The sequence below is a fragment of the Phaenicophaeus curvirostris genome, chromosome 21 (assembly GCF_032191515.1).
Source record: "Phaenicophaeus curvirostris isolate KB17595 chromosome 21, BPBGC_Pcur_1.0, whole genome shotgun sequence".
Classification (NCBI taxonomy): domain Eukaryota; kingdom Metazoa; phylum Chordata; class Aves; order Cuculiformes; family Cuculidae; genus Phaenicophaeus; species Phaenicophaeus curvirostris.
In genome coordinates, this window is record NC_091412.1 from 3,647,253 (window position 1) to 3,670,144 (window position 22,892).

Here is a 22,892-nt window from a genome sequence, read left to right on the forward strand (position 1 = left end):
CCTCATTCCCGCATAGGCGTCATAAATTCTCATCCTGCAGGAGAACAAAGGGTCTTTATTGATTTCAAAGGCTGCAGCTTGTGTGGAGAGAGTTGTCAGTGGGAGGAATGATAGCAGAAGAGGGTGCCTTGGGAAGCAGAGGCACCAGTTCAGGGCAGAGAAGGAGCTGGTGGTAAGGGAGGCAGGAGTAGACGGATCCTCCTGGAGATGGAAAGAGATGGCAAGTTGTCTGGAGTTAGGATGCAGAACGGAGAAGTGGAAATGCTGTGACTCCTCTGTGTTAGGAAAGGGAATGGGACGCACAAGGAGCCTGTACTGTTTCCAAAATCAGTGAATAGTGCAAGCCCTGAGATGTTTTATGGCATGTAGCAGTTGGACACTGTTCTATTTCTTATCCAGGAGATGGCTGTCTTGATCTAGGTCTGGCTGGAGGGAGATGTGCCAGCAGCTCTATGATCCCCTATCACCTTTGCAGGGTCTCATTTGCTTTTTCGAAGCCTGTGTGCACCCCTCTTTGTTCTTGAGGTGCTGGATTCCTTTACCTCTTGAAATATTTAGCCTTGAGAGGCACAAATGAAATAGAATGTGGGTTTACTTCTATTTTACAGATGAGCACTGCTGCACAGTAGGGCTAAAGGCCCAAATTCACATTTGGAAAACCAGTCAATGGGAATTAAGCAGTTTCAGGGCCCTGAATACCCACTGTGTGAGCTTGGGGCTTAGTGTACGGGTCACAGCGAGAGGCAGTGGAACATGGGGAATTTCAACATACATCTCCAAGCACCCACACTAGTAACTCCTCACCTCAGTCCAGCCAGCTCTAATCCTGTGCCTGGCAGGGTACAAGTTGTGATAAGGCCAGACAGGAGAGATTTGGATACCGGCACCAACAAGCAGCTTAGAAAACAAATCTTTAATAGGAAAGGTTTCCTTCCAAGTGCAGACTGATTCCTGCTTAGTTCTAATTCTCTTCAACATATTCCGTAGCTCTCCAGAGATGCACTGCAGAGCTTTATCTGCTTGCTGCTCGAGGCAAGTTTTTACCGAGAGACAGCAGTTTGGATGCTTTCTACAGAAGAAATGGTTACAAGTTCAGTCGAGACAGCCAGCTATATGATAAAGTGTGGTTTGAATATAAGCATTGCTCAAGCGATATGATTCACGGTTTTTGTAACTCCTCGTGAGTTTGCTGGAGGCATTAGCGAAGCTCTTGACTTGAGATGTTCTGTTTTGGAACTGGATCCCCTGACTGCATCCCTACCAAGTTAAATTTGTAGCTTCTAGGTGGCTATAAACAAGAAATATTACAGAAATTGCTTTTCCAGCCACTGAATAGCCCTGAATGTTAGATGACACTTCAGTTTTAAAAGGTCTATCCACAAAGTAGCTTAAAAACATTGAATATTTGCAAGAGACGTCATGTTTTCAGCCACAGCACAACTGTAAAGAAGATTTTGTTTCTTTTTTTCTCTCTGGTACATGAGGTAGCTGTACAGGGTCTGGGGCCTGTAATAAAACTGAAGAAAGTAGTCATCTCTGGTTTTCCTTTTTTATTTATTCCTGCTATGTTCCATGCTCTGTATGGAGCTCCATACGCTAAATACAGGATGGAAGGGAAGAACTGTGTTTCCCCTCATAGGAACTGCTGAATATACCCGATGTTTTTTTGGGTGATGCAACACAGACTTCGGAGCATCCTCTGGCCTGAAGCTGAAACAAATGCTTCGTTGCAAGGATGCAATGCATCATCAGCAGGGGAGAGAGAAAGACACAAACCACGTGTGGCAGTTATTCCCTGTGTCTAATTCTCTGCATTCAGTACGGTGGCTTATACATTTGTAAAGTAACAACACAGTAGTTCTGATATTTATTTCATTTTTCTATGTGGACCAAGGACTCTTGAGACAGGAGCAACTTATACCTACTTTGTAAGTGGCGCAAAGGACAAGGCAACGATAAATCTTGTCTGTTATGCTAAGCTGTGCTTCTGAACTGCGGAGAGCGGGATTTGCCAGTGATCAGCGCTGTACAAGAATGTAATCCCTCTGGTTTTTTGATCATTAAATTTATCTTCAGTGTATCTGTTTCCTAGACTAGGGAAGAATAATCCACCAAATGGAAAGGTTACATATGGCTCTAGTTCTTAAACTTTTGTTCTTTACTATGTTTTTTCAGGCTGAATGCTAGAAGAAGCATTTCTTTTGCAGACAGGACGTTGAACAGTTATTTCTTACTCCCCCTTCTCCCCCTTCTAATTGCATAAAGGTTCTGATCCTTTTCCTAAAGAAGAATAATACCAAACTCCCCTTAAGTGAAACAGTGCTCTGGTCCTATCTGATCTCTCTTTCTTGCCCTCCTTATTTTCTAATCACTTTGCTTTCATTTTAAAATCTACCTTCATCAGTCTTTTGTGTGAAGTTGTAAGCCACATGCCAAGAATGGTGTAGAGTTAAATGGTTCCCAGAGAAGGAGAAAGAAAATCAAGAGGAATATGAGACAGTAGGAACTTGGCAAAGACAAAAAAGCTAGTGTGTTAAGTACTTCGGCTTCTTGACCCACAAGATGGGAAAGAGTTGTTACAAAATAGATTTTTATTATGAAAAGCTTAATAATTACAACCCGTTATAATGTGGAGGGTTTGGTTGAAAACCCTGCAGGCTGGAGCATTTCCCGTCTGGCATAATCCACGAGTAGTTCTAATTCTATCCTTTTCCTTGCTGATTTCTGTATTGTCTGTCCAGAGAGTGGGGTTTGTAAGTACGGAACGACGCCTCTGGTTTCCCTGCCTGCTTGTAAGGCTTCCTCTGTGATGCAGCTAAATGGCTTGGATGTCCCCATCTCTCCCTGTTCTCTCTCTCTATAGCACAGTTTCGATGTTGTTTTTATTACGTGTGTTGTCTCAAGCTGGTTTATTTGTCCTGACTCTTGGAGAGCAGATTTTCTGCTCTAGCTTTCAGGCTAACGTGGCAGCAAAGCCAAGCTCTGCTGTGGTACCTGGCTCAGCTCCTTTCTGTGGCTGCAGTATTTCAGTGGGCATTGTGAGAACTTTAGAGAATATATTGGACTATCCTAGTGCTGTAGCATCTTTCCGCAAGACAAGGGATACAGAGGTGCTTCTGATTTGATTTAGAAACCATAATACATTTTTTATGAATGCTAAGTGCTGTGTTAATGAATGGTGCCAGTGTGAGAGCCTGGAGGCTAAAGTCATCTGTTTAGCCCTAGTACAGGAATGGCAGGGATGAGAGCTGTCTGAGCCCACAGCCATTTATTCTAACTCTGCCAATAAGGGGGGATACCCTTTAAATGTAAGATTTATTGGCCCGCAAACTCCTTGGCCTCAGTCTGCGGGCTGCCAGTGGAAGCACCATTTGAATTATTCAGCGCACACCATATGGATCTGGAGAGCGAGGGAGCCCGCGGTCAGCTGCGAGCCAAGGCTCCGCTGGAGGGAAATAGGATTGCACTGCAGAAGTTCCTGGTGAAGCCAGCAGGACCTTGGGCAAAAATAAAGGACTGATGCTTTTCGACAGGAAATAAGCAAGGGTAAAAGGGGACGTAGTCTTTTTTTAAAGCCAAGAAAGCAATGCAATTTGGTCCTCAGACCGTGTGTGTGTCTTGGTCTGTATATGCAGATCATGTCTACCTATAGATACAAACACAGAATTATTATTTTTCTAGAAAGTCTGAAATTTTTAAAAAATATTTCCATTCTAAATCAATTAAAAAAATGCAATTAAAAAAATGTGAAGGGCAAAAAAAATCCAAAGGTTTCAGTGTAGAACTGAAAGTTGTTCAATTACTTACACAAACTAAATTTCTTCTTATTGCTTACGACTTAGTGTGGTAACGGATGACTGTGCAGTAGGAACTGCCCTTATAGCAGCCTTCCAGTACATAAAGGGGCAACAGGAAAACTGGGAAGGGGCTCTTGATCAGTGAGTGCAGGGATTGCACGAGGTCGGGGGGTGGTTTTAAGCTGAACGAAGGGAGAATTACATGAAATATTAGGAGGAAATGTTTTCCTATGAGGGTCGGGAGGCCCTGGAACAGGTTGCCCAGGGAAATCCTGGCTGTCCCATCCCTGGAGGTGTTGAAGGCCAGGTTGGATGGGGCTTGGAGCTTGGAGGTGTCCCTGCCCATGGCAGGGGGTTGGAACTGGATGGGCTTTGAGGTCCCTTCTGACCCAAACCATTCTGTGATTCTTTCCACCATGAAAATCCCATTTTTCAAGGAGAAAAATGTTTGCCCCCTGTGTGACAGGAAGGTGGCCCTTGATCTCTGGCTCAGGCATCTATGTGGAACATACACAGTCCCCAGCCCTGCCCGCAGCCGAGTGCATTTCTGCATCAGATCAAGGCACTGCTGTGCACAGCTTGTCTATACAGAATAACCCGCAAATATGGAATCATTACTGGAAATGTGCAACTAGGATGTTGTTGCACGGGGAACAAATTCACTTTGGTTTTAGGAGCTGGCTTAATGCTCCTCTTTCTGCCTATCTGTAATCATAACTGAGCAGCAAAGCCCTCTTTGGTGGCATGAAGATTTAAAGCCAGCATCCCTAGGGACTCTTTTTCTCTCCACCCCCCTTTGCTATTTCTTTTCGTTCCTCAAACAAAGAAAATAAACACTTCCTGAGAATGTGGCTGTGCTGCTGGCGGCATTTATCAAGCACATTTATTTAAGGCCCAGCACTATGAATTAAACCCTGGGCTAGTGGGAATAGCTTTCCCTGGGCTGCAAGGGCTCTGCCCAGTGTGAGCATTCTCAGGGATGTTAAATCACGTACAGCATGTCTGGGATGGAGCGTTGTGGTGGTGCTGGTAACATGCCTGTTGTATTACAGGCACTCAAGAGTTGTGCCCTTGGTTCTGCTGGAGCTCATGGTCCCAGAGCACCGATGGGCTAAAAGGGGCCCTACTTGCTGTCAGATCTGCCCTGGGTGCTCTTCCAAGAAAAAGGCTGTAGGTGTATGAAAGCCAGGTACTTATCAGAGGTGATTTAAGAAGTCTGAAAGGGATTGGAGAGAACATAGAATCATAGAATAGTTTGGGTTGGAAGGGACCTTAAAGCCCATCCAGTCCCAACCCTCCTGCAATGGGCAGGGACACCTCCCACTGGATCAGGCTGCCCAAGCCCCATCCAACCTGGCCTTCAACACTTCCAGGGATGGGGCAGCCACAGTTTCTCTGGGCAGCCTGGGCCAGGGCCTCCCCACTCTCATGGTGAAGAAATTCTTCCTTATGTCTAGTCTAAATCTGCCCCTCTCCAGTTTATCCCCATTGCCCCTTGTCCTATCACCACAAGCCTTTGTAAACAGTCCCTCCCAGCTCTCTTGTGGCCCCTTCAAGTACTGGAAGGTCGCTATGAGGTGTTCTTGAAGCCTTCTTTTCTCCAGGCTGAACAACCCCAACTCTCTCAGCCTGTCCTCCTATGGGAGGTGCTCCAGCCTTCTGACCATCCTTGCAGCCTCCTCTGGACCTGTTCCAGTTGAGCCCCGTACGTACTGTGCCGACTGTCACAGAAGCAGGAAGGTGCACAGTGGGGCTTGCAGGAAGGATTCCTCTTGCTGCCATGAGTTGGATGTATTTAGAACCCTGTTTTCCTTTGCCTTCAGCTTTTATTTAGTATGTGGCGTTGAGGGAGGCTGTCACACTACGTATTTTAGAATTATCTGTGTCCTTATAATATGTGGTATGTACTCCACACTCCCTGGAGTTGGTGGAGTCACTGAAGGCTGCGCTTTATTACATGAAACACTCCGCGGAGTGAAATACTCTGTAAAATCATACCTTGGGTGCTTCCTAATGGGTGCTTAAAATTAGCAGATGTTTTTGACCTGAACATGTCAGGACTGTTGTTGCCACCTCTACAATGGGAATAGTGAAATACCTTCATCTGGCTAAACAGCTGTAAACCAAGTCATGGGTAGTTGTTGAGCATCTGATACGGAGAGAGAAGCCCTTGAGGAAATTAATAATTGTGCGGGTGTGAATGGGGTGTAAGTAAACAAGTTCCAGGCTCACATGTTGGACAAAGAGGAGAAAACAAACTCCTCATTAGCTGAATACCTTCCATTCTGCACAGGGAAATAAAAGCGTGCGATCATGTAATTAAAGATTGTATCATGACGCATACGCACCAGCGGGCTGAATTAAGGTGGTGGTTGCAGCCTTAATCCTGGCCTTTCATAACTTCCAAGTCCTTGACTTCGTAACCTCAATAACGTTGCTTTAATGTAGGGGGTTTTGTGTGTAATTTAAATCGGCGGCACCTGAAAAAGAACCTTCTGTTTATCAATGATATTGTTAACAAATGGTTTGGGGATGAAAAATCAAAGCAATCTCTTTGCTACAGAAGAGCTTTTATAAAACATATCTCAAGCAGACAGCAACTTGTGTTTCTATTGTTTTGCCTTCATCTGTAACCACGGCACAGCGGCCTGCAGCCTGCTACGGCTTTTCATCTCCAGTCTGTTGCACAACCTTTTTTTGCACAACACTGAACCACTTTGTTTGCAGATTCCAGAGAGATGCAGGAGGCAATGCGTTGTAATTTTATGAAAACAGAGCAAGCAAAACAAGATTAAACCTTTCTGCAGAAGTCTCGCAACTTCAAGAAATCGCTAGGCTTAGCGGATGGGCTACAGCACCCACTGTAGTTGACATCGTGGCTTTCTTCACCCGTCCTTTGTGTCCAAAATGCCTTCATTTCTACACTTTGTGAATCCTTGTCTCTTTAGCATTGCATTTACACCTTTCTGTCTGCTGTTGTTTTAAGAGCACTTGCAATTTTTTCCCTGAGACAAATGTTTTTGAGGAACTCATTGTGTGTTCAGAGAATACACAGTGTGTTTAACTGTTTGATCTGAAGGGAAATGAAGGCCAGTTACAAACATCTTGCTTTATTTTCTGATTTTGGAACATCACAGGGACTGGTCAGTGCATTGTTTTCAGACCTTTACATCTTGTTATTACTGCTAGAACTAAAATAATGAATTATTTTGAGAGTTTGAGAGGTGTGGAAGTCTTAAGGCATTTACAACCATCAGCTATAAAAATTCTTCCCAGGCGTAACAAAACTCACAGTATGAGCTGATAAACACTGTCCAGATGAGATGGCAAATTTAGTACCTTCAGACTGGCACCTTTTCTTGATTCTGAAGGAGTCTGGGGTCAGTTTGCGTATCTGGGTGTGCGTGTGTTGCTCTACTAGATTCTGGCTAAGGATACCCACTGTGGGATGCTAATGAAGCTGCAGTATTGCCCTCAGCTGTACCCTCAGACATCTTCATTTCTTGCAAGTGAAACTTCTGCAACAACTTTCCTCAGCACACTGCGGGGTGGTGATGGTTTGTCAGTGGTGGTGTTTGTGCGTTCTTTCCTAGGAAGCCCTTAGGTTGCATCTCGCTGCTGCTCATGTAACAGCACGGCTGCAGCCGACAGCCAGGGCTGATGTGCTGCCTCTACCTTCTCCTTGTAACTTGGAAAGAATTTCAAATCAACTTGTGTAGCTAGTGAAAATGTATTTTTCTTACTTAATTGGCTTCTTCCGTCTGCAGGAGTGTTCCGGATCAAATGTGACCTGCTTGTATCTTGGAAAATAGACAAAAGGCTCCAGAAATTCCTTTCTGACAAGTTTTATTTGACAAGGGTGCTTGGATTTCACACGTGAGATGTCTGAATAGCAGAGAGGGCAAAAGTGGTAGATTCAGGCTCGCTTTTCTAGCCAGTTGTGGTTTAAGTGCACCATTGTTTTGGCATTTGGTAAATCTTTAATAATTCCTGGTGTTTAAAAAGTCTTCTATTTCTTTATATATAATTTTATTATTGGAGTGAAGGGCATGTTCTTAGACTTTGGACTTTAGTAAGACCTGAGGAGCAAATAACTGGCATAGAGTTGTAGCCTGATGCAGTTATTTGTACTGTAATCTCCTTTAATAAATAATTGTTAAAAGTTGCATATTACTTAAGTCATGCTCAGTCTGAATTTGGAAAGTAAGCTCTTGCAAGATGGGAATGACAGCGATAAACCATGATAATTCAGAAAGGTTGAGGCTAGCAGTGCCTAACATTTTCATCCAGTTGAGTGCCTCCAGTACTCTTGCTGCGTAATGCATTTGCGATGGTGCTTTTCTTCAAGAGGTCCTGTAGAAAAAATCCTGAATTAAGGGGTGGAATGGAGTTCCTGTTGTTTGCATGTGGTTTTTAAGTAGATATCAGAGGGGGAAGGTGGCTGCGGGATGAGGGCAGGAGGAAAGGGCAGCAGCAAAGGACTGGCCCTTGGGTGAGATGGATGGGGGAGAGGTGTGTACCCTACAAAGCTGTGTGAAGCACCACTCGGCTGCCACGAAGGATCTGATTTGTAATTAATGAGCTGTCATTTACATAGCAAGATGATGGACTCTCCAGAAATAAATCTGGTGTAGCTCCCTGAAAGCTTAACGCTTGATGGGAATGCAGTGTGTCCTTCAAGCCTCCTACCTGGAGAAGTTATCTGATGTACCCGCAGAGGCTGCTTCTCCTCCCCTCACTGAATGCAGGGCTTGGATTGACATCGTTAATACTAATTGGAGCTGAGATGGTTGCAGTGCCACCCCACCAGGCTTCAGCAGCCCTCCTGCTCACTGATGGCGTGGCAGGAGGCTGTTCAGCATGGGCGGCTCTTCCCTGCTATGGCACCTGCAGTGGTCTCTGGCTGATTAATGTGCCCTGTAGAAATAAGACAAATGGAAATTTTTTTAGATTATACAGTACACATAAATATTAATGCACTTTTGTATTGAATTGCATGTAATTACATATTTATACATTTAAGTCACCTTCCTGATACACTTAAGGCACTTTGCTGATGAAAGATATCTCTGAATAAGATGGTTTTAAACCATGCCTAATATGTTTGTAGGATTTATTTAATAATGTGTGGGCTTATATGCTGGCAGGAGAGGAGAAAAACCTCCATTAAAGCCTGAATGTGTTGTTCACAGGATTTGCTGCTTAGTTTGAATCGACTCCGTGGGTAGCTGCTGAAAAATACGTCTCGACTTGAAATATTACTACATCTCCTTATCTATGTAGATAAGGTCTGTGCAGTCCTGTCACCTTAGAGTAATTACAGCTTATTACTCTAATCATGATGATGCCTGAAGTCTGTAATTAAGATTGTGCTGGCTAATGTACTAGCAGACAGCATGGTGCAGCTATTGTCCTATCTAAACAACAGGAAGATAAAAATTGGATGAGGAGAAAGGGCAGAAAGCGGGGAGGTGATTTATGCAGGGCTGCAGTTCCCAGCTGAGCGCTGCCTCTGCTGAATCCAATGGCTTTCAAGAGGGCAGGATCCGTGCACATCCTCCCTGGCATCATGGGTGCTCCTGTTCCAACAGTGTGTCCGAAACAGTCCTGGGCACCCTCCAACATAAGAATCAACCGTCCCTGTGATTGCTATTCAAGCTCTTTCTGATGCATCCTATTCACCTGCATCCGAGTTTTTTATTCCTTTGATGTGTGCCGCTGCGGTCCAGCCTGCCGATGTAGAATTTAATATAGATATCGCTATATACATAGATATATTTTAAGGCCAGATCATGTATCTGTTGAAAGCAATGAGAGGTTCTACCATGCAATTCAGTAATAGGAGGTTTTGACCCACAGCACTCTGTAATTTTCGCTGCAGAGATCAGCTGGTAAGAAGCAGATGGCTGTGCTGGAAGAGTGGGGTTGTCTAAACACCAGTCTTTCTGCTGAAATTCCAGTCAGCCTACCCACCAAAATGGATTTGAGGCCCTTTTTCACAATTTGCAGAGATTCCTTTTTATTGTTTTTGGAGATTCATTGAAATTGTTCCTTCTTTTTGGGAAGATGCAGTCCTAGAGTTTGCAGAAGGCTTAGTGAAGCTGCTGGCACTCATCTTCGCTGTAGGTAAATGCGCAGATTCTTTCATCTGACATGACCTAAATGTTGCTTTAGGTGGATCTGACAACTTCATGCAGTTGGCTAGAATGTGGGCTGCTTCTGGAGGAGGTTATCCCTCATGTGCCCAGAGTGATCTCAAGCTGTGACCCAGTTTACCCCCTCTTTACAGCTAAGAGGAGTTAGCAATTTCCTGGTGGCAGCACTACCCCCATTAGACATTTTATAAGCTTCTGGAAGCCTGCCACTATTTCATTTAGAGCTCTAGATAGGGGCTGGCGGAAGGATCCCCCAAAAGCTGTTTAGTCATTAGGATAATATTTTCTCCAGAAAGATTCCCTTGCTTCACTCCTTCAACCTTTTACATTGAGAATGAAGCCTCTGAATAGCAGCTCTGCCTACAAATACGAGCTCTGTTTTAACAGAAGACCTGGTGTATTGCACTTTTCATCAAGCACTGGGGTTTTTTTACACTGATTTGGAAAGAATAAAGATTGGTATTGATCATTGGCAGGGCAGCAATGTTTGCCTGAAGGCACAGATCTGCACTACAATAAAATACCTCATTGTTTTGATATTGTGCGTTGAACAAGTTGTAATTCGAGTGCTTTTCCTCCTGTGGTGAAGCTGCTCTGCAGGAATTAGTGTTAAGTGTTCCAGTTTCACAGAGTATGGCCGAGCAGGGCTGAGTACGAGGTGTCTGCAGTCATTATCCAGGAGGGCAGAGTGTGTTTGTGGTTGCTGTAATCGCTATTTTGTGAAGCTGCTGATAATGAGAATTGGTGAAATCGTTAGTGTAGCGTATGGCGTGGGAGAATCTGCCTTTGTGCATTTATGGTGTGTAGCTACATCTGAAACCTTCCTGGAAAGGAGACGGGAGGCGTGCTCGGAAGAGAGATTCGTCTCCTTTACCCTCCCTTGGGCTGGCTCCATGGGGTCTCACAGCTTGGGCACAGTGCTTTTTACCCATAGATCTCAAAGCACGTTGTGAAGAACCGTGCTGCTACTGATGTTTTAATAGCTGGAGGAACTAGAGAAGAGAGCCATGACGTTCTTCAGATACTGATCCTCCTTTATAGCTAAGGGCGCTAAATATTTTCTTCTCATGAGCTTGGCTAAGGCTCCTGACTTTTCTGATACGAAAAATATAGTGTGAAGAAAAGCATGGGGTATTTCCCATGGTGTCTGAGGTGAAGAAAGGTAGAAAAAGTGTCTTGTAGCTTCTGTTCCCTACTCCATTCTTTACTGCTTGTAAAATTATTCTTCTTACCAAATATGAAATTTGAACGTTGACAGTCTTCAGTTTAATTAATCTTCTCATTGGTTTTAGTTAGGAATTTTGAGAAGCTCTTGTGTTTTAGATAGGCATTTAGGGAGCATTTTTTAATTAAAGCCAGACTGATTTTTGCCTTTAGGCATGGGGTTTTTTTTGCATTAAAAGGTGGCATAATTTGAATTTTATATTCTCCTGAACCTGAATCTTTGTGACACGGGGATCAACAGCTCAATTTCATTCTGCTGTCAATTATAATAGTCAGTGACAATAAACAGAAGTATGAAGGAATACGAGGTTGTGTAGTCCTTTATGGTAGGGCATGGGGAGCTCTTGGTCAAAGCAGCAAGGGATGTTAGTAGAGCATACCTGAAGTATTGCATTGTTTGTGTAATATGCTCCTTACCTGGGAATACCAAACTCTTACACATGGAGTTCCTGGAGCAGATATGACTTAGCAGGTTGAATTTATTAGATGCACAATATGCATTGTAATTTACCCGCTTCCAATATCTTCTGTTTTTTTCTCCCAATGACTCTCCACCCTCCTCTTTCTCCATCTTTACTTTGTGTTATTGAAAATTTTTTTTGAAGTAACGTTTATTTGAAAAGAAAATACGAATTCTGTATGTTGCAGGTTATCAGCAAGAAAATCCAGCAGCTGTAGGCTAAGCAACACAACTCATGTTTATGTTACAAGAGTGTTTTTATAGACAGACATTGATTCTGGGTTTGAAAAAGGGTCAGTAATAAAGGTGATTTTTTTATCGTGTGCCATCCCCCCCGACATCTGGAAATCTGCTTGGGTCAGCCTTGAGGGAATCGTGCAAATACAAGAAATAATAAAACTACAAGTGAAAAGCTAAGCCATGTTTAAATCAAAACAGTTGTTAATTTAAATATTATAAACTTACGGTGTCTTCTGATTGTACACTCCCTTGATACGTGAGACCTGTTTGAGAATTAAAAGGTTGACAGTATGAAATCTAAAGGACTGTGTCTGCTTCTGTGCACTCACATCACTTTACAGCTTTTGGGTTGTATTTGCCTATGTTTGAATGAAGTGGGCACCAGGGAAGGCTGCTTTCTCCTTCCCTGGTGACTGCAGCGTTGCCTTCAGAATGCTCTGAATCATAGAATCACCAGGTTGGAAGAGACCCACCGGATTATCGAGTCCAACCATTCCTATCAACCACTAAACCACGTCCCTCAGCACCTCATCCACCCGTCCCTTAAACCCCTCCAGGGAAGGGGACTCAACCCCCTCCCTGGGCAGCGTGTTTGCTGGTGACCTGTCATTGCTGCTTAAAGAGGTCAACCAAGTTTGAGCTGTATCTTAACCACTGTGTTGTCCTTCCCTTCCTTCCCCTGCTCCCTCCCTCTGCAGAAGGACATAGCTCTGAAACCTCAGGAACGTGTGGAGAAGCGACAGAATCCTCTCGCCAAGAAGAAACGGGAAGCACTTACCAATGGGCTCTCATATCTTCCGAAAAAGAATAGACTTCATCACCACCAGTACAGCTCCGACCGGGAAAATGATCGCAATCTTTGTCAGCACCTTGGGAAGAGGAAGAAAATCCCAAAGGGCCTCAGACAGGTAGGAGACAAGTTATCCGTGTGGGGAGGGAAGACTTCGGCTCTCGGCACATGGTATATAGAAGTGGATTTCTCATTTTGTGGCATCATTTATTTTAATCCCTTCAGAGCTGTTTTACTTTTGGGCTCTTGGGTGCCATGTGGTACCATTGTCCTGGAAGAGATAACTGAGTGGGAAAGCAAGCTGTGTGTTGATGTTAGAGCCAAGTTGATGAATAAATGTGCAAAGGTTGGAAGAGCTTTCCGTATGCTGGCTGTGAGACTGTCAGGGCAAACAAATGTGGTGTCTCTATTACACCGTTAGGCCAACTTCGCACTATAAATGTGCTTTCTTGTCTTTAGATTTTGTGTGCAGAAGCATAAGACTCCCTTGAACATCAAGGGCAAGGTGAGGTAATTGCAAGAGGGGCAGCTGTTAATTGAGACAAAGCTCTAAGACTGATTACGGTGTGAGAAGCTCATTTGTAGGATGTCAGTGATACTTCTGTGTGCTCTTTTGGATAACTAATCACCTGCCTGTAAGTGAGATCTTCCTACCTTCCTAACAGTGGTGTTCCATGCTGGCTTTACACTACTGCATCCGTTAAACCTATTTCTTCTAATTTTATTGTTTTTAAAAAGAAAAAAAGTGTGACAGATGTGATTTCTCTGATGAGCAGGATGCAGAAAAAAGAGCCCTGTTTTGATATATTTTTTTTTTAAATAAATAACCCTTGTGGGCTTGTTTTATATAGAAGACTAAATTAGAGCTGGGCATTTGAAGTAAAGCATGGGCCTATATGGTCATTTGATTCATAGTCTGCAAAAGTGAAGTTGGAGGGCAGCTTTGACCTAAATTTGAGTGGTATTAATAACTCTTCAGCCACAAAATGCTATGTCTAATACCGACGGTTGATATTCATGGAATGTTCTTTGTTCTTGTTTGGTGCAACCCAGACTTGCTTTGCTGAGAAACTTCTAGGAAATAGTGGGAATTCACTGCTGCTTGTTTTGTGAGCTCAGGGAAATGGAAGGAACATAGAGGGTGACAAGCACATTGACTTGTATTCCATTTAGATATTCAGAGTTAGAGAAGCTGTTAAAAAAAAGGGTTTTCATGATTATTTTTAAGCCTATACAGAATATAGAAATAAAATAAGAGATTATACGGTGCTTCAGCAAAGCAATCAAATTGTAAAATGCTATTGTACACTGTCCAACCCCCACCCACCACCCCATACCCCAAACAAAACCAAACCAACAGGCTCTTCAGGTAGTTGATGCAATGTTTATGTTGTAACTAGATACTGAAAGCTGCTGTGTTTTCCTGCTGTTTGCTGTGTTCACCTACGCAGTCTTCACTCTGTTCCCTTTCGGTACATCAAATAGTAAATATACGTGCTTTGTGTAGTAGGAACATGGCCTTCAGAAAAGCCAACTTTTTGCACTCCTTGATTCCCCTGGCATAGCTTTCTGTCAGGTGAAACCTTTCTGCTCGGTACTTTAAGCACTGAAGGGATCGGCCTTGCTGTTGATGGAGGTTATTTGTGAGGTTATGTTTTTAAAAATAAATACACGCTGGCTTGGAAAGTATTGAGTTGACAAATGTCATGGAAAATGGTTTTCCTTTTAGCTGATAAATCTGAGTACTCTGCTTAATTCCTGAGGGATAAGGCTGAGAGGAAATAAAATATCTTGCTCAATATAAATCTAATACGTTTGGTAGGAGTATAGTTCCTTATATAAGAACACTTTAGTCTCGTGAACAGTTTAGGTGCTGACAAATCTAAGTGGCTCTGCACTTAGACGTGGAAAAAAGATGTCATGGAAAAGACTGTAAAATTTATTGGAAAAGACATGCCACAACTTTTATGTATAGTATATCTGGTAAACATTTTCTGTCTTCTTTCAAGACAAATGGTGAAGACTGTAAACAAAAGAGGAGAATGATAAGTTTTGAGGATGGTTTTCTCTGGTCATGGTACACTTTTCCTCCTGGAGTGACTCTTGGCTACAGACTTTGGCTTTGTTTCCCCACCCAACTCCATCCCATTGAATTCCTGGGCTCTTGGTGGGAAGTCAAGTTGCTTGTCAGCCTTTTCAGATGAGAACAAGCCACAAATGGGGCCCACTGTATTCTGTGCTTGACAAAGTAGGAGATTCCAAAACCAGTTAAGGTTATATATGCTTCAAGGTCTATATGGTGTCCTTGATATACTAGGGCTGTATATTTTATATGTAAACAGCGTATCTTGTCCTCAACTGCCACATATAAATATGGTATTTAGGTGGCAGGATGTGATCTCGATGCTCCCACTGTGCTGGCACAAGACCTTGGCCACAGCCTGTCTCCGTTGGGAAATATTTTATACCCGATGATCTTGTTCTTTGTGTTACTGGTAGCTAACAGTCCTGTCTGATGCGCCTTCCCAGGGAATCTGTTATCTGCTGCAAGTAGCTCTCACATGCAGGATTTACGGTATGAAGCTCCCTTGTCAAACAGATTTAGTTCAAGTCAGAGCTACTGGAAGGGCTGCTAATTAGTTTTCAGAGAAAATCCTTGCAGTATTCATGCAGGTATTTATCCAGCTATGCTAAAATGCCTACAGGTTTATTGAAATCCTGAAAATGTGAAACTGTAGGTTAATGAAGGCTCATATTTTACTAGTGAGAAGACTTTTGAACTCTGCTTTGTGAGCTTTTATAAATGTAGTTATTAAATGCCTCAAGGAAATTTTAGTTGGCGTTAAACAAACATAAAACTCATCAGAATATTTCTCCAGTGTTTTAAATTTAATTTCTTTACATTAATTGGTGATTGTATGATTTTATGTGTTTTCTGTAAACATTATTTGGAAACTTAAAGTGAGCATTTTTAAACTTGTAAAAAGGTGGCAAACATTTTAAAATAGTTTTTAATAAGTTTTTATTCCTCAAGGTTTGAATGGAATGGGGCAGGCTAGGAAACGAGTTTTGATTGTGGAAGGAGTGTTGACAGCATTTTGACAGTGAGCAGGAAGCATCTTTCTCTTCACTGAGTTAGTGTGTGTTTTGGGAAGAGCAGAAGACCTTAACTTTTTCTACTTCCATCAAAAGAAGTGTGGCCAGCAGGTCGAGGGAGGTGATTCCACTCCCTCTACTTTGCTCTCGTGAGACCCCACCTGGAGTCCTGTGTCCAGTTGTATAATCCCTAACTTAAGAAGGGTATGGAACTGTTGGAACAGGTCCGGAGGGGACCACGGAGATGATTCAAGGGCTGCAGCACCTCTGCTATGAGGACGGGCTGAGAAAGTTGGGGTTGTCCAGCCTGGAGAAGTCGCTGGGGAGACCCTACAGCAGCCTCCCAGTACTGAAAGGGGCTCCAGGAAAGCTGGGGAGGGGCTACTTACAAGGGCATGGAGTGATAGAATGAAAGGGAATGCCTTTAGATTGGAAGGGAGAAGATTTAGATTAGGCATTAGGAAGAAATTCTTCACCATGAGGGTGGGGAGGCCCTGCCTCAAGTTGTCCAGAGAAGTTGTGGCTGCCCCATCCCTGGAACCGTTCGAGGCCAGGTTGGATGGGGCTTTGAGCAGCTTGGTCCAGTGGGAGGTGTCCCTGCCTGTGGCAGGGGCGGTGGGACAAGGTAATTTTTTTAAAGTCCCTTCTAACACAAAACCATTCCATGATTCTACAGTTCCCTTCATTGTTTTATTTACCTGCTGGGAGATTCATACATGTCCTTGCTGAACAGGATCGCCTTTGGCATACGCTCCTAAACCAGCAATCTGTGTGCTGGGCAAGTGCTATCTTAGCTGGCTTATATGTATATGAGAGCCAACTGCTGCTGAGCTCCACCTTAACCGGCTGAATCCAAAGACACTTGCAGAATATCAAATCCCAATCCCCGGATATCGTGTGAGTGCAAGACAAACTGGTAATAAATAAGAGGCAGATAATGAATAAAGGGAAGAAAACTCATGATGGAGAGATGAATTAGGAGGTAAATTCTAATGACATGAATGAAAAATTGGAAGAACAGCAAAAACAGATATGCTGCCGACTCTGGCAGTCATCACCTACAAGCACTGTGAACACAGCTTTAACCTTATAGTCCATTACATCAATCAATTAAAGGGAAGGGAGGGAAGTACTGAAGCTTTTCCTTCTCAGAATTAAGTCCACAATCCCCTTGGCAGTTTCACCCTGAACCTATACATATTAAATTTGAAACTGCTGAGGCTTATGGCGGCTGATCTGGATGGCCAGGGTCATTCCCCGTCATCGTTGCTTGCAAGCATCACATCGTTAGTTGTGTTGCAGACGTAGTTATTGCACACTCGTTCCCCATTTGGAGGTGCTTGTGTGCTTCAGTGCAGCAAACCGTGGGTGTGGAGGGTGGAATAACTGCTGTGCGATCTGTGTTTAATCACAGTTACAGTCAGGAGTGGCTGTTGTGTGCTCTTAGACAGGAGAGTTCTCTGTATATGACGGGTATGGAGAGCGAAGCGGGCGGTGGGTATTAGCTGTATGGTTTGTGGTGACATTGGCCGGGGAGCTGAGCAGATGGGTTTGATTGTCACCGGCAGTGTGATTCCAGGGAGAGCTGACTGTGGTGACAAGCGATTTACAATGTGCTATTTACAGTTTGGGTTTGCAGTCTCTCAATGACATCTGAGTGCTCTTTAGCAACTGCTTTCATTACTGCTTTTCTAGGAGCTGTTAATTGAAAATGAAATTGTGGGTGGGCTTTGGGAGTGCAATAGCAGCTACAAGGATTGTGTGCAACCACGGAGAACAATTTAACTTCTTTGACTCCCAACTTGTAGCTTTGTGCAGCAGCAAGGGAAAAAACATGTATACGCTTGTATGAGGTTGGACACTTTGAAATGCTGCGTATACCCAGAATGCGCGACAAGGGCTTGAATCTCCTGTATCACTGCTGAGATTTGGGATTGCTTCACTGGCAGCCAGTGGGTTTTGAATCAGGAAGGAAGCTGGTCCTTGAAAACAGCTGGGACAGGGCAGCAGAGGGGTTTGCAGGCCGATGGCTGCATTTGCTCTAGTTTTGCGCTGCTGGACGTCTTGCTTTGGGTGACTGAAGCTAAAGGAGACCTTGCTACTGACTGACAGAGCGTGGGACAAACTTGCACGACTCAGGAGTGGTACCAGCTCGTATCCTGCCAGCAGTGATGCTGCCATGCATTAATGGAAATGGAGATCACGTTTCTTTCCAGTCTGTCTGGAAAGAGAGAGGTTATTAGTTTTATTTCAAAACACTGGAACAACCGCTTTGAAATTACTAGGTTTGCTGTTTGTGTTGCAGCCTACACAGCAGGGTTTGATTATGTGCAAGCAGCGCCGAAAGGTTGAAGTCATTGCAACCAACAGAACCGTGCAGGAGCACTGATTTCCTGAAACTTTGTCTGCTCTGTTGGTATCGTGTCATGCAAGGGCGTTGTTTATTTAGATTTATTTGTCAGTGCTCCCTATTAACAGCATTTAATTTGAAAAATAAACTGACATTGTGAAAAAAAACAAATTACATCACTGAACGTATAGGAAGGGCCACTGAAAGTATAGAAAGGGCAGGTAGCTGTGCTTTGAGATTAAATCACAATGTGAGTGGGTGTAATAATATAGTGGAAGGAGGTGTTTGGGGTAAAGGCAGATAGGGCTTTGAGAAGCCTTTGCAGGATGGAGAAGGAGGAACCTTTCTGTGGGGAAAGGATCAAGTGGTAGGACTGTGCACAGGTCCAGGCTGGGCAGAGTGTTTTTGCAGAGATGTGAATGTTAAGCAAGGTTGTGTGTATGAAGAAATGTGCCTAGAGGGACCTTTGTGTGAAAGAACATCATCTGTGTCTTCTGAGGTCCAGCCCAGTGTCACTGTTAGGCTGTTAAAAAGTTGAGTGCTTTGTGCTGATCAGTGGGTAAATTCATATTCGAAAGAGAACTGCATGTATTTTGCACACATGCACAGTGTGTGGATTTCTGTATGTGTGAGAAAATGCTTGTCTAAAAGCTAGGCTGCTAGTCAGTTGCCCCTCTCGTTTCCCTCTCCAAAACCGCTGTTGGTGACAAACAGTGCTTGAATTACAAGCGTTTTGTGATTCCCAACTGCTGTTTGCTTCTGATCAGAGGCCACAGAAATCTCCAGCTGCACTTAACCTGCAGTCACCATCTCCAGCACGTCATCTGTGAAGGCACCCAGCTGCTCGACAGCATCCAAACAACTTCTGGGCCCTGATAATATGTAATTGAGCTCAATGGGCACAGAAGAAACTGTTGTTCTCTATAGAAAGGACTGAAAAATGATGTGTTCCTGTTTCTTCACGTGCCTGTTATTTTGCGCTGCACATCCCCCCTTAGATTTAATGAAGTTCCTGAATAAGCCCTTTGGATTCCTTGAAAACACACATAAAACCAGGCACGTAATGTGAAATCCAGCGCCGTTCACAAACCCAAGCACGCCCACAGGATGCGGCTCACGTTTTATGAGTGAGGTGAGTTGCTGCGCTCCATGCATGGCGAGGCAAACACCTGCCTGCATTGATTGGCCGCTCGCAGACGCTGCTGTGTTCCTGAAGATCTGCCTGCAGTGATGTGTCACAGGCGTCCCTCCCCTTCTAATCACCGGTTTCACCTGCAATTTTTCAATAAGCTATTGAATTATACCTCTCTAAATGATACACTGCAAATCCAGCGGGTCCTAATTGCTAATGATGGTTCTGAAAGACTTTCATTTGACTGTAATTAGGTTTGCAAGCAATCAGCTGCCCTTATCAGAATTGAAAACACATATAATGTGAAATAGGGGCTGGTGGGAATGTAGCGCTTTTTTAAAAGGAGGAGGGAAGAGGAAGATGTTTTATTAGCAGAAGCAGTGACATATTTTAACACCTTGAAAACATCATGTGTGAAATTAATTCTGTTCAGTATTAAACCGTCTGGCAATGTTATTGTTCTGGAGATACTGCTATATAAAGTGTGCCTTTCTTGTCTGGGCATGAGCCTGTGTTTGAAATAGTAATCATGAGTCAAATTGATTACTAAGGGTGTTATCCCTGCTAGATAGGCTAAAAATACATATTGGGAAATCCCATGGCATCAAAAGGGCTTTGCCATGCCTCTTTCCTGTGAATGCACGTGAGTGCTCAAAGCTAAGAGAGACTCTACCCAGGTATTTTTCTATTTATTTTATTATTTTTAATTTTATTGTTTTCTATTACACTGTCTGTATCACAGACTCAGTGCCATGATAATTGTTTAATAACAGACTGCTGTGTTGATCCTGTCTGTGTGTTACAGTGTTGAGCAGCCCACTTGGACCCTCCTGTAGGTCTAAAGAGTACGTGCAGCCTGTGTCTTCAGGCTCTGGTGTGGGTGCAGAGGGCCCCCATTCCTACATGTAGAAGCTTAAAACCTGCTTATGACCTGGTGTTTGCCTACTCTGGCTAAAATATCAGCTGTTTGGCACTGTGGATTGTCTGCTAACCAGGACTCAAACATGAGCATTAGTATGTGATTTGGTGACTGGTGTAATAATTCTTATAGGGTTAGTTCTGGGTGGTAGCGCTTGTACAGCTAAGGCACAGCTTAGATCATTCCTAGAAACAGGAATAAACAGTGGGATATTAAAATCTCCCATGTTTCCCTGAAGCTGATGGTGGCAGCTGATTGCACCTGGGACGTGGCGGAAGAAGTGTGGCTCTGCTTTTGCATCGCTGCTGCATTGCAGGTGATCAGGCTTGTAAGAAAATGAGCAATGTTGGCATGTTTTTATTTCTCACATAAATTTTACCACTGCTTTGCGATCTGCCCTGCTGCATTTCACATCGTCTTTTAGCTAGTTTATGCAACTGTGAAACAGAGTTGCCGGAGAGATGTCACCACGCTGTCACCGGAGCAGGGATGCTGCTGGGAGAAAGTGCCCCTATGCACCCCTCATCGCTGCATCCAGAAACCCCAGCAGATCCCAGACTGAAAAAAAAATTAGAAGCAATGGCTTTGGAGTTAACCTAATTATGTTAATCAATTAGGTATCTTGAGAATAATACTTTTTTTAAAAAAAAGCACTGTCCCTGGAGCACTTACTGTCTCCCAGGATTATCTTTTTTGTTTTAATGTTGGCACCCTATTTTAATTGAAAACTTAAATGATTATTAAAGGTGACATATTGGTAAGTGAAACATCCTTTAAATGTCAGTTGCTGTCTAAAAAGTTCCTCATCAAGTTCCCAATAAGGAATTAAGCAAAAGATTAATTTCAGCTGAGGATGCTTAGAGATAAATTAAGTGTTAGCTTAAGTGAGATAAGACAGTATAGCGAAGTGACTATTTTGAATTAAAAAAAAAGAAATCGTACGGCACTTCATAAAATACTTTTTTGTATTCTACAAATAACTTAAATCTAAGCTAGGATTTCTGACTTGTACGTTTGCGTGTGCATTAGAGTTCATCCTCAATCCTAGAGTTCATCCTTATTATGAAACAAACTGAAGTGTTGAAACTCTGTTACTTAAATCGCCTGTTTTTTCCCAGAAAGTCTGTCTTTATGAAGGGAGGAGGTGTAGGAGCGATCATTTAATTGTAGAATCACCAGGCTGGAAAAGATCTCTGAGATCATTGAGTCCAGCCATGCCTATCTGCCACTAAACTGTATCCTTAAGTTCTACCCACTCTTAAGTCTATCTGCTCTTTGTTAGGCTCTGGTTACCTCAGGTCCAGGTCCTGAGTGCTGTAACTCCATGGATTCAGGGGCATGGACGTAGGCTGTGGGCTTGAAAACTGTGTGGGGAGATGCTTCCGAAGCATCAGTGAACAACGCTCAGAGGAACTCTGAGTCTTTCCAAGGGGAAGATGACAATGACAAGGGCAGGGTAGGAAAGAGGCAATTTCTTGAATTAAGCAAGTAGGATATTTTCCTGTCTCCTTGTAAACTAAAGGCAGCACTGTAGCTGACTGCTTACAGCTGCTCTGAAGAGGAGAGGCTGTAATTTCCCCAGGTCCGAACAGCGGCTTTTTGGCTGAGATATATTTGAAGCAGAAATCAAGAAGGCAGTGTTACCGCAGCCTGCTATGCTAAAGCAGTGTGAAATTCAGGTACTGAGCTCACAGGGCTGCTTTCATGGCTTGCGGTGCTTTCTGGTGCTATTGCAGAGTTTTCAAGCCTGCCCCGAGTTCAGCCTGGCAGGAGAGTGGAGGCTCCCGTGTCCCCAAAGGCTTCACTGCGTCTCTGAAAGAAATGGCCGTGTCCATCACTGAACCTTCTGCGATTGGTTTCATTTCAGCAAAACTAACCTGTGATTAAAGCTCAGGAAAAATATTGATCATCTTCCTCTGGCCTGAGGAGGTTATTCTTTACTTGTGTGGTTTCACAAGTCAGAATGTTGCTTTTCTATAAAATTAAGGCATTTTGATTGTTGTTTGTGCCCAAACCTGTTGAAATGGAACAGATTGGAAACGTAAGTCTTGATTTCCTACATTTAACCCTTTTGCATAGTTATATGAGTTATATGCACAGGCGAGCCTCCTTTGTTACTAGCAGAAGTGTGACATAGCTTTATTTTTATGCTGAGCTTGCTGTGCTCTTGAATAATTCAAAGGGTTCCATTGCCGGTTAAGGAATGTAGTAGGGCCATTACTACACAAGACCATGACTCCTAAAACACTTGTCCTTCTGTCCTGACCTTTCCCTGAAACAGTTTTCTCTGCTTGATATTAAAATACAGTAAGGTCGTGTACAGGTCATAGGAGCAGAAATGAGTTAGTTATCCTTGAGTAAAACTTACTGTTGCTTAAAAAAAAAAAATCAGTAGATGGTCAACTGCAAAAGTCACTGTGAGATCCTGCAAGACAGGGTGAGAGGAGGAAGCAGGAAAAAAAATCATACTTGATCAGTAAAAAATCATACTTTATCAGTAAAAATAAAAATACAAATCAAGCACCCAAAGCAGTCAGAGGGTTAATAAAAATAGTAATTCTGTTAAAATTTCTAATCTGTCTGCTTAATGTGTTATGTGTAAGGGGGTGGGGAGACTATGTTCTTCTCTTGTAAAGCACCTTACTGCTTCCTGCTTGTTTACCGGCTTTTAGCAAGTCAAGCAGCTTTCAAATTGCTTTGATGTTAATTATAGAACTTGTTCTATAATT

The 22,892-nt window shown here is 43.3% G+C and overlaps 1 protein-coding gene across 5 annotated transcripts in view; it reads left to right on the plus strand.

Moving 5' to 3' along the window:
- Positions 1 to 22,892, plus strand: part of AUTS2 (activator of transcription and developmental regulator AUTS2) — a 767,857-nt gene that overhangs the window by 194,383 nt on the left and 550,582 nt on the right. For all 5 annotated transcript variants that reach the window (XM_069874197.1, XM_069874201.1, XM_069874199.1 and 2 more), the window contains exon 2: positions 12,575 to 12,784. In XM_069874197.1, the coding sequence (XP_069730298.1) occupies positions 12,575 to 12,784 (210 nt within the window). The remainder of the gene's footprint in view (positions 1 to 12,574; positions 12,785 to 22,892) is intronic.